This window comes from Dipodomys spectabilis, unplaced genomic scaffold (genome assembly GCF_019054845.1).
Source record: "Dipodomys spectabilis isolate Male_0828 unplaced genomic scaffold, ASM1905484v1 ptg000422l, whole genome shotgun sequence".
In the NCBI taxonomy this organism is placed as follows: Eukaryota; Metazoa; Chordata; class Mammalia; order Rodentia; family Heteromyidae; genus Dipodomys; species Dipodomys spectabilis.
The window spans coordinates 7,059,905-7,074,612 of NW_024871099.1; the positions used below are offsets into that span (position 1 = coordinate 7,059,905).

At 51.0% G+C, this 14,708-nt stretch overlaps 1 protein-coding gene across 1 annotated transcript; it reads left to right on the top strand.

The window, feature by feature from the left end:
• Positions 1-896: 896 nt before the first annotated feature.
• On the top strand, positions 897-6,054 carry LOC122097368 (cytochrome P450 2F5-like). The gene is made up of 4 exons (XM_042667799.1): positions 897-950; positions 1,901-2,090; positions 2,175-2,337; positions 5,856-6,054. Exons 2-4 carry the CDS (start codon positions 1,920-1,922, stop codon positions 6,026-6,028), a joined length of 507 nt encoding a protein of 168 aa, XP_042523733.1. The 5' UTR covers positions 897-950; positions 1,901-1,919; the 3' UTR covers positions 6,029-6,054.
• Positions 6,055-14,708: the final 8,654 nt, after the last annotated feature.

Here is a 14,708-nt window from a genome sequence, read left to right on the forward strand (position 1 = left end):
TTACTGAAACTCAGCCCCCTAGACACAAGAAAATCCAGGGACGAAAATGGCTTCCCCAAGATCACTGACCAGTAAGTTGCAAAGCAATTTTTTTTTAAAATGTCCAAAGACCAGGGCTGGGAAGGTGGCTCAGTGGTAGAGCGCTTGCCTTGCATGCTCAAGGCCCTGGGTTCGATTCCTCAGCACCACATATGCAAAAAGAAAAAAGCCGGTAATGGCGCTGTGGCTCAAGTGGTAGAGCGCTAGCCTTGAGCTGAAGAGCTGAGGGACAGCGCCCAGGCCAGAGTTCAGGCCCCACGACCGGACCCAAAAAAAAAAAAAAAAAAAAAGTGTCCAAAGACCAAAAGAGCCAGGCACTGGTGGCTCACGTCTGTAATCCTAGTGACTCAGGAGGCTGCAATCTAAGGATTGTGGTCCAAAGCCAGCCTGAGCAGTTAAGTCTATGAGACTCTTATCTCCAATAAACCACTAGAAAACCAGAAGTGGTGCTCTGACTCAACATTGTAGAGAGATACCCTTAAGCAGAAGAGCCTAGGGACAGTGCCCAGGCCCTGACTTCAAGGCCCATGAATAAAGAAAAAAAAAGATGCCTCTGCAGCATTAGATCTGCTCCTGTCCAGGTCAGTCCCATCCTGCAGTCCCATCCTGCACCCCACAACCCCACAACCACCCCAATCGCAGAACCCAGCCTAGAGCAGAAGCCTTTGCCATGATCAGAGACAATCATCTAGCAATGGCCTCAGCTGGGAGAGCACAGCTCAGTCTGCAGCCTACAAGGCCCCAGGTGAAGGAGGGTTCCTGGGCTGTGGTCCCCACCCCCAGGACTGCTGGTCCAGGGCAGGGTGGGGAGGTGGGCAGGGCTGGGGTAGAGCAAAGGAAGGGTGAAGATAAAAACAATCTGAGAAGTCACCACAGCCCAGATCACCAGTTACCTCCGCTGTGCACAGCAGGTAAGGGGAGGGGTGTGGAGGAGGAGGGATGACTCTGCAAAGCTAAGGCTGTGGGTTCCATATCTCCCTCTCCCCAAACCTACCTGCCAGCTTCTAGGGGAATCAAGATGTCTCTGGGTCTGTGTTCTGTCTCTGTGGCTCTTTTTCTTCTAAGTCATTCTTGCCTCTCTCCCTTTCCCTCTCCATCTCCCTCTCTCCCCACTCCTTTCTTTCTCTGTGTCTGTGTCTGTCTGTCTGTCTGTCTGTCTGTCTGTCTGTCTCTCTCTCTCTCTCTCTCTCTCTCCCTTCTCTTCTTTTTTCTTCTCTTTGTGTCTTGAAGTATCTCTCTGGGTAGGGTTTTTTTTGTCTGTTTTTATTGTTTTTGAGACAAAGATGTGGTTGTGGTTGCTTTCAGAAATTGTACCCCTCTCTGTCTCCTTATCTCCATCTCTTCTGTCTTTCTCTAGCTTTAGGTCTGATTCTGCCTCTTTCTCTAGTTTGTGTCAGCCTCTCTTTCTGAGATTTTTTTTCTCTCTCCCTCGATCTCTCTTCTGAGATTCGTTTTTCTCTCTCTCAATCTTGCTCAATCTCTGTGTTTTGATTTGTCTAATCTCTGTGCCTACAGTGAGTATCTTTATAGCCAGACAGACAAATTGATGGATAGGAGATTAAATAGATAGAATAGATTATTAATAGAAGATAGATAGATAAGGACATCTAGGTAAGACTAGAAATATCAGTGTCTCCAATATGGCTATGTCTCTCTCAGCCACATCCCTGTCTTTCTGTATTTGGAACATCTCATCCTCTAGTTTGTACCGTATATTCCTCCTCCTGCCCTCCCCTCTCCTCTGGCCTCTCTGCCTCTCTCTCCCTCTTTTCTCTCCCCCATTGCCAAGACCTGAGGAAGGAAGACTCCAGAAGGAGAGAGGACTGAGAGGCCCCTACTCTCATCTCCCTTTGCTTTCCAGACCCAGCAGCTGCCTGGGCATGGACAGTGTGGGCACCGTGGTGCTGTTCCTGCTGCTGGCCGGCATCTACCTGCTCCTGTCCTTTGGTTTTCGCAGCAAGGGCCGGCTGCCCCCTGGCCCCAGGCCTCTCCCCATTCTGGGGAACCTGCTGCAGCTCCGCTCCCAAGATTTGCTGACCTCACTCACCAAGATGCAGGATGGGGCCTTGGGGGAACGGGATGGGGCCGGGGAGGGGGAGGGGGAAGAGCCCCCTGTGACTTCCTTCCATCCTCAGCTGAGCAAGGAATATGGCTCCATGTACACCGGGTACCTGGGGCCCAGGAAAGTCGTGGTACTCAGCGGTTACCAAACAGTGAAGGAGGCGCTGGTGGACCAGGGGGAGGAGTTCAGTGGCCGTGGAGATTACCCAGTGTTTTTCAACTTTACTAAGGGCAATGGTAAGCCTCCTCCCTTCTCCACCATTCCCTAAGCTTCTCCTCCCCACCCCTGTCACTCCAGAACCTTGAATGGCACCGCCATCCCAATCCCCATCGCTATCCAACTCCAGCTTTTGTGTTTAAGGCTATTTCTCTACCACGTGAACCAAGCTCTACTTTTGGTTCTTTGGATGGTTCATTGGAGATAAGAGCCTCACACTTTCCTGCCCAAGCTGGCTTTGATCCATGATCCCCAGATCTGAGCTTCGTGAGTCGCTAGGATGACTGGCATGAGTCACCAGCACCCAGCATCCACTTCTTAAATTGTATTATCCAGCCCATCTTAATACCATTAGTCAGATTGAACTCTCTAGTCATTTCTCCTCCCAGATGAGCCACATCTTCAATCTCAATCACTGACCTAAGTTATCAAACCCCAGTCTCCATTTTCAACCTCAATCCTACTACCATCACCAAACCAACTCAAGTCCAAACTGCAAGTCCATCCAACTCTATCCCCATCACCAGCCTCAAGCCCAATTTCCCATCAGCTTCACCATTTTCTCACTCCTTCAACTTCCCTACGGTCAGGCCCACCTCAACCCAAACTCATCTCCATGATCTGCCGTCCGGCAATGCACATCGTACATTCTAAGCCTCTCCTCTACCCAGTGCCCCCACAGACTTAGCAATCACGTAGGCTTGTGCTTCTGAAACACATTTAAATTATAAATGTCTTTTTTAAAGCAAACGACGGGGCATGGACTATTAAGTGATCTCAAACATCTTCTGTCACTGAAAGGCTTAGCCAAGCACCAGCGGCTCATGCCTGTAATCCTAGCTACTCAGGAGGCCTGAGATCTGGATGATCACAGTTCAAAGTCAGTCCCCGAAGGAAAGTCTGTGAGGATCTTATCTCCAATGAAACACCAAAAAGCCAGAAGTAGAGCTGTGACTCAAGTGGTAAAGTGGCAGCCTGGAGCAAAATAGCTTAGGGACAGTGCCCAGGCCCTGAGTTCAAGCCCCAGTACATAAAAAAAAGACATTATCCTGTGGTTCAAAGTCCAATGGGAAATGCAAGCCATCATGAGACTATGATAGTAAGGAGTTGTCCTGTGGTTCTCACTACAATGGGAAATGCTTCCCAGCAAGGCTAGAGACAGATCAGCCTGGGAACTAGGTATTGCCACCTACGATATGTCCCTTAACAGGTGGCAACCAGGAAGGAGCAAGGCAGTAACAGAGACTGGACTGTGGAATTGAGGTTTGGGTGTTGGACTGTAGCCTTCCACCAGTTTCAGATCCCAAGGTTCCATTCCCCAAGGTTTTTATTGATTTCGTATGGGGAAGTATGTGCAGAGTAAAGTATAAACCTCAACCCATGACAATATTTCATACAAACATAATAGAGGATTTCCTTATCGTGGGAGTGAGAGCTAAACAGTGGACATCTTACACTTTGCAAAAATCTTAGTCTACCCCCCAAGTTCCCACACAGTTTAGGGTAGAATTAGCCCAAGCCCAGGATAGAACTGTATTCCTGTTAAGCCAGGACTGATTGGCCTTTCCAGGAAATTCTCGGTATTCTGAGAGTATGTTGGGAGAAGGCCTTCTAAACTCTCAGTCCTTTGGGGGTCTCATAGCTCAACCTTTTGGCTTCCCACAGCTAGGAGTGTCCAAAAGAAGGGCTGGAGCTGGGCTCTGATGACTCTTGCCTATAATCTTAGCTACTCTGGAGGGTAAGATCTGGGGATCACAGAGATAAGAGTCAGACTTTTTTTTTTGTCAGTTGTGGGGCTTGAGTTCTGGGCCTGGGTGCTGTCCCTCAGCTCTTCAGCTCAAGGTGAGCACTCTACCACTTGAGCCACAGCACCACTTCCGGTTTTCTGGTGGTTTATTGAAGATAAGAGGCTCGTGGACTTTCTTGCAGGGGATAGCTTTGAACCACAATCCTCAGATCTCAGCCTCCTGAATAGTTAGGATTACTGGTGTAAGCCTCTGGCGCCTGGCTGAGAGTCAGACTCTTATCTCCACTAAACGATGTAGAAAAAGCCAGTGTCAGTGTGGGTCCAGGGTAAGAACACAAAGAGGCTCAAGGACAGCGCCCAGGGCCTGAGTTCAAGCCCTAAAAATAAAATAAAATTTAAATTTAAAAATGCTAGAACTGGGGCTGGGAAGGTGGCTCAGTGGTAGAGTGCTTGCTTTGCATGCATGAGGCCTTGGATTCGATTCCTCAGCACCACATAAGCAGAAAAAGCCAGAAGTGGTACTGTGGCTCAAGTGATAGAGCACTAGCATTGAGCTGAAGAGCTGAAGAGCTGAGAGACAGCGCCCAGGCACAGAGTTCAGGCCCCATGACCGACAAAAAAAAAAAAAAGTGTTAGAACCAGCAAGGGAAAACCATAGAAGGCTTCCTGAAAGAGAAGGAAGCTTTCCCCTCCAAACTGAGACCTGAAAGATGAAAATATCAAGCCAGTAGCAGGCCAGGGGTAAACAGTATTTAGGAGGAAAACCAAGAGAACTTGCAACAAGTGTAGAGCACATGGGCAGCAAAGATGGCGCTGAGATGGAGTTGAGTGGGCAGAGCCCAATTTGCTTTACGTTCAGTGAGTAACCAGCCCGTGCAAGCTTAGGTGCATGATAGGGTGTGACCTTGACAGCGATTGGTTCCTCTTCCTCCCCTGCCATGCCACCCGCTCTTTTTTGCTTTAAAAAGGGCTTGCTCTGTGTTAATAAACGAGTTTCCTGCTTGACTTGACTCCCCACTGCCTCTGATTGTCTCCCAGGCTGAGGGAGGCTGGGAAACGGGCAAGGGCCCCACTTACCTTTCCTCGGACCCCGTCCTTATGGATGGACGAAGACCCGACAAACAAGGTCTATGCAAAGGTCCAGCATCCAGGCTGGTTCTGGGATGGGCTCCCAGTGAGTGACCCTCGGTTTATTTTCTTTGTTTAATCTCTCTTATTGTGCAGTGATCAATGAGTAACCACCAGCAAGGCTTCCACTGGGCAAAACCAAGGACAGAGCAGTGAACAATACACACCCCTGTCCTGGCTGACTAGTGTGTCATCAATGAGGAAATCCTTACTGTGTGTCTGTGCCAGTACTGGGGCTTAAACTCAGGACCTGAGTGCTGTCTCTCAGCATTCTGACTAAGACTGACATTCTACCACTTGAGCCACAGCTCCACTTCCAATGTTTTGGTGGTTTATTGGATATAATAGTCTCATTCCTGCCCAGGCTATCTTTGACCCATGAACCTCAGATCTCAGCCTCCTGAGTAGCTAGGATGACAAGTGGGAGCCACCGGCACCCAGAAGTTATAAGGTCCTTAAAGAAAGAAAGAGTCAGGGTGTTCAGAAGTGGGGAAAGGGAAGCCCAAGGCCCAATGAAAACTCCAAGAAAACAACCTGGCTCAGCCTGGAGGGTCAGGGATGGTTCCCTGGAAAGAGACTCAGTCTCCCTTCCAGCAAACACCAGGAAAAGGGGGATTCAGGGGCTGAGTTGTCCACTGAGCCAAGCACTGCTCCTCTCCCCAGGCATCGCTTTCTCCAATGGAGAACGGTGGAAGGCCCTGAGAAGGTTCTCTGTCCAGATACTACGGAACTTTGGGATGGGAAAGAGAAGCATGGAGGAGTGGATCCTGAGGAAAGCAGCTTCCTGTTGGAGTCCCTGCAGAATACACAAGGTCGGGGTGGGGGGGGGTCCTTAGTGAATACAGTCTGCACCCCTAACTCACACCCATCCTTCTTAGTAGCCATTGTTGTGAAAGCAAAATTTCTGGGGGGGGGGGGTCCTCACTTGACTCATTATGAGAATGGCACCCCTAGAAGTGGATCTGCTATGATCAAGATTTTAGGCATGAGCCGGGCGCTGGTGCCTCACGCCTGTAATCCTAGCTACTCAGGAGGCTGAGATCTGAGGATCGCGGTTCAAAGCCAGCCAGGGCAGGAGAAACCATGAGACTCCTATCTCCAATAAACCACCAGAAAACCGGAAGTGGCGCTGTAGTTCAAGTGGCAGAGCGCTCACCTTGAGCTGAAGAGCTGAGGGACAACGCCCAGGCCCAGAGTTCAAGCCCCACGACCGACAAAAAAAAAAAAAAAAGATTTTAGGCATGAGCCACCAGCACCTGGCTCTCCCCATTGTTTTGTTTTTCTTTTTTTTTTTTGGGGGGGGGGGTCCGGTCATGGGGCCTGAACTCTGGGCCTGGGTGCTGTCCCTCAACTCTTCAGCTCAAGGCTAGCGTTCTACCATTTGAGCCACAGCGCCACTTCCGGCTTTTTCTGCTTATGTGGTGCTGAGGAATCAAACCCAGGGCCTCATGTATGCAAGGCAAGCACTCTACCACTGAGCCACCTTCCCAGCCCTGTTTTGTTTTTCTTTAAAAAAAAAAAAAAATTAGCCCTGCAGCACCAGAGGCTCACGCCTGTAATCCTAGCTACTCAGGAGGCTGAGATCTGAGAATAGCAGTTCAAAGCCAGCAGGGGTAGTAAAGTCCTTAAGATTCTTTTTTTTTTTTTTTTTTGTCAGTCGTGGGGCTTGAACTCTGGGCCTGGGCGCTGTCCCTCAGCTCTTCAGCTCAAGGCGAGCGCTCTACCAATTGAGCTACAGCGCCACTTCCGGTTTTCTGGTGGTTTATTGGAGATAGGAGTCTCACGGTCTTTCCTGCCCGGGCTGGCTTTGAACCGCAATCCTCAGATCTCAGCCTCCTGAGTAGCTAGGATTACAGGCGTGAGCCACCAGCGCCCGGCTGTCCTTGAGATTCTTATCTCCAATGAACCACCAGAAAACTGGAAGTGGAGCTGTGGCACAAGTTGTAGAGCGCTAGCCTTGAGCTGAAGAGCTCAGGACAGTGCCCAGACCCAGAGTTCAAGCCCCAAGACTGACCAAAAAAAAAAAACAAAACAACCTGTTCTCCCCATTCTTTTCTGTTATATTACTTTATCATTCTTTTAGAGGTAATATACAGTGCAGTTACCTTTACATACATCAGGTAATAAGTATAGTTCTTTCCTTTTGCTTAGTATCATCTGTTCCTTAATTCTCTCTCAATCCCTGCCTCCTGTCTCTGCCCATGAGTTGCTTGGTTCACTTTCACCAATGTCCACTGCAGCCAGTGAGCCCCACTGCTGCACGTTTTCACCCATTTTCCACTGATTCTGTGCCCTCCGCCCACCTTTCCTCAGATGTACGCAGGTATACACTATATATAAGGTAAAGAATACAGATTCTGGGCTGGGAAGGTGGCTCAGTGGTAGAGCGCTTGCCTTGCATGCCTGAGGCCCTGGGTTCGATTCCTCAGCACCACATAAGCAAAAAGAAAAAAGCCGGAAGTGGCGCTGTGGCTCAAGTGGTAGAGCGCTAGCCTTGAGCTGAAGAGCTGAGGGACAGCGCACAGGCCCAGAATTCAGGTCCCACGACCGGACCCCCCCCCCCCCCCCCCCCCCCGCAAAAAAAAGAAGAATACAGATTCAGCCAGATGCTGGTGGCTCACGCCTGTAATCCTAGCTACTCAGGAGGCTGAGATCTGAGGATCACGGTTAAAGTCAGCCTGGCCTGGAAAGTCTGTGAGACTCTTATTTCCAATAAACCACCAGAAAACCGGAAGTGACGCTGTGGCTCAAGTGGTAGAGTACTGGCCTTGAGCTGAAGAGCTCAGGACAGTGCCCAGGCCCAGAGTTCAAGCCCCATGACTGACAAAAAAAATACAGATTTATCTAAAAATGAAAAGACAAATGAACCTCCCCTGGCATTCTCCACCCTTCAGGCAAATCCTTTGTCCCAATGTTCATGCTGAGCCCCTCCGTGTCCAACATCATCTGTTCGGTGATCTTCGGCCGCCGCTTCAATTAGTGATGAGCATTTGGTGGTCATTATCCACTTCATCAGTGACAGTTTCCATATCATGAGGTCAGCAGACTGAGTTGGGAGAGCGCTGTGCTAGGGGTGAAAAGGGAGGAGGGTGTGGTTCCCAGGATTTAAACACATTAGAAATAACCTGCAGAGACCAACACTGATACAGTCTGGCCATGATGACACTGGGCCACAACCCTTTGGAGAAGGGACCTCCAAGACCCAGTTTGTCCACAACCATTATTGTCTGACCACGCCCCCATATGCCCATGGCCCTCTGCACAGGAACCTCCACTGTCCCAGTCTGGCCACACTCCTACCCCTGATGGCCACACCCATCTCCTCTATCCTCTGGCCACTCCAGACCTAATAGGTGTCCAGGCTGCTTACAGCTCTTGATTTACCCCATGTCTCCTTCCTCTGTACACATCCCTTCCCCCAAAAAATTCCACCCCAGCACTGTTGGCTTATTCACACCACCAAGTTGAGAGCTAAGAAATCCAGTTCAAAGCCAGCCCAGAAAAAGTCTATGAGACTCTTATTTCCCATTAACCACACAAAGGTGTATGTTCAAGTAGTAGAGCAGTAGCCTTAAGCCAAAAAGCTCCAGCTTAGCCCTGAGTTCAAGCCTTAGGGGAAGCATGCACAAGAAAGAAAAGAAAGGGCTGGGAAGGTGGCTCAGTGGTAGAGCGCTTGCCTTGCATGCATGAGGCCCTGGGTTCAATCCCTCAGCACCACATAAGCAGAAAAAAAGAGCCGGGAGTGGCGCTGTGGCTCAAGTGGTAGAGTGCTAGCCTTGAGCTGAAGAGTTAAGGGACAGTGTCCAGGCCTAAGTTTAAGCCAGGAGAGGGAGAGGGAGAGGAAGAGAGAAGGAAGGAAGGAAGGAAGGAAGGAAGGAAGGAAGGAAGGAAGGAAGGAAGGAAGGAAGGAAGGAAGGAAGGAAAGAAGGAAGAAAATAAAGACATCCTGCCTGCTCCTCCAAGCCTTTCCAACTCTTCCCACTCCCCAGCTATACAACATCTTCCCAGGTCTTCTGGACTGGCTGCCTGTGGGGTCATATCGACTAATGTTCCAGAACTTCAGAGGTATGAAAGATCTGATCGCTCGCAGCATCCGTGAACACCAGGCTTCCCCAGACCCTGACAATCCCCGGGACTTCATCGATTGTTTTCTCACCAAGATGGCACAGGTAATCCTCAGCTTGGAAATCCCACCTGTAGTCTAGCCTGAAACCAACCCTCTTGCTACCCTGGCCTCAAACCTCCAGGGATCCCAGATTAGGCAAGGGCTGGGGGCCTTGGCTCTGCTGAGAGCGCCAATTAGCAGCTCATTAAGACCTTGCCGCTGCCTGGAGCCTGAGGCTGAGATTTTCCCTATCTGGTCTTTGCACCTCCCCAAGGTGCCCCCCACCCATCTTCCTGGAAAGGGAACCAGGGAATGAGCCAACCTGGCACCCAGCAGCATTGGCGGCACCGGTTGGGGAATGGGATCCCCTGGCCCTGGCCTGTACCGTCATGTGTCAACCTCTGCAGGAGAAGAAGGACCCGCTCACCCACTTCCAAATGGACACCCTGCTGATGACCACACATAACCTCCTTTTCGGTGGCACCGAGACAGTGGGCACCACGCTGCGCCATGCCTTCCTCATACTAATGAAATACCCCAAAATTCAAGGTGCTGCCCCCCTGCCAGCTGGCCCTGAGTCCTATCCACATAGCGCTAACGCCTGAGGTGGCCCAGCCCAGCCCTTAGGGGTCCACACCTGCTACCAAGGATCCTACCCGCGCTGCAGGGGTCCCCCCTATGACCACTTTTCTAGGTCCTACCGCAGCCCTGCCCAAAGCCACGCCCCCAATCCTGGCCCAGAACACGCCCCTCACCACGCCCACATGTCCCATGTAAAGCCACACCCCTAACCACGCCCCTGACCACCCCTCCAACCATATCTCCCAATTGATGCCTGTGGCCAAATACCCAATCCATCTCTCCAGTTTCACTCCCTGCTCAGGCCTCCCAAGGCCCGGACTCTGAGCAAGTCCAAAACACATCCCCCCCTCCATTGTATTATCCCACCCACAAAGCCCTGTCTGTGACCCACCCCCTTCCTAAGCCCAGCCTCTGGGTGGACCCCCAAGTTTCTTTCCTGCCCCCCCTTCCCCCCAGAGCATGCGCATGCACGTTCCACCCAACCACTGGACCCATCAGCCAACCAGCCAGGTCCTGGAAGCCCCGCCCAGAATCCCAGCAGCAGCCGGAAGTCCCACCCCCAGTCCCAGCCCCTCCCCGCCTTCCCTCCTCTGCCTCCAGCCCGCGTGCAGGAAGAGATCAACACTCGCGACAGCCCACGCTGGAGGACCGCGCGGCCACGCCCTACGCCGACGCCGTGATCCACGAGGGGCGGCGCTTCGCTGACGTCATCCCCATGAACCTGCCGCACCGGGTCATCAAGGACACGGCCTTCCGCGGCTTCCTGACACCCAAGGTGTGCTGGGCACCTGGCCCACGACTTCCCGCGCTTACAGCTGGCCGTGGGCTCCCTAGGACATGGCCACCAGTGCCCTAAGGCCTTAGCAAGGAAGCATCCCAAGCCCTAGCATTGCACCTCTCAGATCCTTAAATCTACAACTTCAGCCTCTTCCCAGGACCCCATCTCACATCAGAGTGCACTAGGGCCTGTCCTTAATCGCACACCCCTTTTCTGTCCTAGACCTCCTTCTTGGGGCTCATCTTTCCAATCCACAGGGTTTGGGACTTAATCCTAGTGGCTCAAAACCCTATCCTCAGAATTCTCCCCTCCCCAGGAATCGAACAGCTGCTTACACAAGACACCCATACAAGCACCAGCATCACTGGGAACTCCAGATGAAGATGGAGTCCAGTGCCCTACCCTCACGCCCTTTCAAAGTCCCCAGGAATTCCAGGTCTGTAAAGTGGAAATGTCAGCTTGCACAACACTGACCCCTCCTGGTCTGTACAGGGCACAGACATCATCACCCTCCTTAATGCTGTGCACTACGACCCCAGCCAGTTCAAGACACCCGTAGAGTTCAATCCTGAGCATTTCCTAGATGCCAATCAGTCCTTCAAGAAGAGTCCAGCCTTCGTGCCCTTCTCAGCTGGTGAGTATATGAGTCAGTCTTCCAAGCCTTAGGGTTCTGCTTCTTCGGTGGTGGTGGTGGTGGTGGTGGTATTTGTGCCAGTAACTGTGGTTTGAACTCAAGGACTTGTGTTATCACTTGGTTTTTCCCTCAAAGCTGGCACTTTATCATTTGAGTCATAGCTCCACTTCCAGCTTTTTTGCTGGTTAATTTCATGCAGTTTCCTGCATTGCCTGGCTTTGAAACAGGATCCTCAGATCTCATTTTCCTGAGTAACTACAGCTCTAGTTCTAATTTAACTCGGTATCTCCCTTGCTTCTCCATCCCACCCTATGCTTATTTATCCTTGAATGCAGATAAGTTAACTCTCTCCCAACTCTAAAGTAACTTAAAATCTCTGCCACTAGGTGGTGCAATTGAAGTACTGCCAGCTTTGGTGCTTTGTTTTGGTTCAATTCTGCCTTTATCGGGAAAATTCCCATTTACTTTGTATGAAGAAGAAAAATCATAAATGACCATATTGACTAGTGTGTGCCAGTTGCTGCTTGAGAGGGATTACCAGGGAAGTGACTAAGAGCTGGGCTCACAGCTGGTCACCCAGAGGGTTTGCACCTCACCTCTGTCCTGTGTAGCCTTGGATTTGTTACTTCCCTTCTCTGAGCCTCAACTCCCACACCCATAAAATGCAGATAAATTAGGTCCTAGTGGCTCACACTTGTACTTTGGAGGCTGAGATCTGGAGGATTGTGGTTTGAAGCCAGCTAGGACAGGAAAGTCCATCAGACTCTTAACTGTAATTAACTATCAGAAAAGCTAGAGGAAGAGCTGTTGTTCGAGTAGTAGAGAGCCAGCCTTGACTACACTCTGGAGCTGAGTTCAAGCCCTAGTCCCAGCACAAGCACACACACACACACATACACACAGCCCAGAAATTATGCCTTTTCCAAGAACACAAAAGTTAGCTCTGACACTACCAATATTTGAACCTGGGACAGCTGTGTTTGAATTTGCATTTGCTCCATTTTCTCTCAAGCATCTTTCTACCTCAGGATTTTCCCTGAGAGTTTTGGGGGGCAAGCTGCAGTCTCTCAACCCCCTTGAGTCACTTTAACTCCTCCTGGCCCTCCCCTCTGCACCCCTGCAGGATGCAGGCTGTGTCCAGGGGAGTCAATGGCCAGAATGCAATGCTTCCTCTACTTCACTGCCATCCTGCAGCGTTTCACCTTGCAGCCGCTGGGGGCGCCCGAGGACATCGACCTGACCCCACTCAGCTCTGGGCTGGGCAAAGTGCCCAGGCCTTTCAAGTTGCCGGTGCTCCTATGCTGACACCCCCACACCTGGAAGCCTGGCCTGGGAGTTTGGTGGCAGGTGTCTAGGGAATGTTCCATCCTCCTCCACTGTCCCTTCCTGTCTGGTTGTCATGTGCCCTTCCCGTCATCCTATATTTGTCCTGTTCAATTTATCCTGTACATTTATCCACTGGGTTCAGAAATACTGGGGGATGGAAACGCATCTCCTGTGCCCTGGACCTGCACGATGTGTTCTGTTACTCTTTCCTGGAATTTCCGTATCATTTCCAATCAAATTATCTTTCTAATAGGTTCTAACCTGTCTTGGCCGAATTAAAGATGGAGAACAGAAAAACAAAATGACACGCGTGTTGCCTGTCAATGGTCAGTAACTGTCATTAAGAAAATGAACCAGATACTCAGAAGGCTGAGATCTGAGGATCAGGTTTTAAAGGCAGCCCAGGTAGGAAAGTCCATGAGTCTTATCTCCAATGAAATACCAAAAAGTCATTAGTAAAAGCGTGACACAAATGGAAAGCACCAGCCTTGATCAAAAAAAAAAAAATCTCACAAACAGGGTCCTAAGTTCAAGACTCAGGATGAACACACCCACATGGACTTATCTCAGTTGCTCCACCTCTCCCCCCCCATACCAAGCAACTTGGGGCTCATGATCCTGAGCAACAACCTACAAGCATCAACCCAGATGTGAGACACCCCCCCCCCCCTTGGCTCTTGCCTGCACCACCGCACTTTTCAAAGCTTTCAAGGGCATTGAGTCCCCACACCTGTGCCCAGCAGATGCCATTGCGCTGTAGAAGGGGCCCAGAATGTGAGTCACAATGTTCTCGGGTGGCACCAGCTGGTGCAGTGGCTCCTTACTCGGCCCCAAGTGCCCATAGCTGGCAGCTGTGCATGCTGGTGAGAGGTTAGGATTTTGGGGTTCTGTGCCCAACTGGGGACTGGAGCTCGCAACAGCAAGACTGATGTGATCTAGCAATCCCAGAAACAGAAAACATCTTCCACAGCCTAACATCTCCCACAGCCTCTTTAAAAGTCATGGGGAGCTGGGCGCTAGTGGCTCACGCCTGTAATCTTAGCTACTCAGGAGGCTGAGATCTGAGGACCGAGGTTCAAAGCCAGCTTGGGCAGGAAAGTCAGTGAGATAATAAACCACTAGAAAACCAGAAGTGGCGCTGTGGCTCAAGAGGTAGAGCGCTTGCCTTGAGCTGAAGAGTGCAGGGACAGCACCCAAGCCCAGAGTTCAAGCCCCATTACCAACCCAAAAAAAAAAACAAAACCATCATGGGGCTGAGTGCTAGTGGCTCACACCTGTAATCCTAGCTACCCAGGATGCTGAGATCTAAGGATCACAGTTCAAAGCCAGCCCAGGCATGAAAGTCCATGAAACTCCTATCTCCACTTAGCTACTAGAAAAACCACAAATGTAGCTGTGGCTCAAGTTATAGAAGACTAGCATTGAGCAAAAGAGCTCAGGGACAGCACCCAGGTCCTGAATTCAAGCCCCAGGTCATGGGGTCTGAGGGATGCAGCACAGTACACACCTGTACAGCCCACACAAGGGCCTGGATTTGGGAAAGGTCTTGGGCCAGTAGTGGTGGCCCTCACCTATAATCCCAGTTCTGGAGGCTGAGATGGGAAGATGAGAATTTGAGGCCAGCCTGGGCTGTATAATCTGAGGACGGTGCTCAGTAGTGCTGTGCAAAGCTGATCCTAGCATTGTAAAAGTAAGTCTTGGATGGCACACTCACAACACAGCACCCGCGTCCTCCTCCTCCCGTCTGCCCACCAGCATCCTGCCCAGTCCCAGAATCAACCACTTCCATTTTAGGCCCACCAATCTGGAAAGTCCCAGATAAGGCCCTCCAGCATTTTTGCCCTGGGTGTGGGTAGCCCTGGGGCACAGTGGTACTCACCTTGCACCCATATCCCCAGGGAGATAGGTGCTCAGAGCTTCCTCTTCCTTCCGGCCATCCTACAGTGCTTCCATTCACCTCACCCCACAGCGCACTCCCAGCTTCGGCTGATAGCGCCTGGGGCAAGGCTCCACCTGCCCAGCCTCCCCAGCCCTCCGACCTCCTGCCCCTTTTTGTCAATGAAGTCCTGTACTCATGGAGAGATTCACACG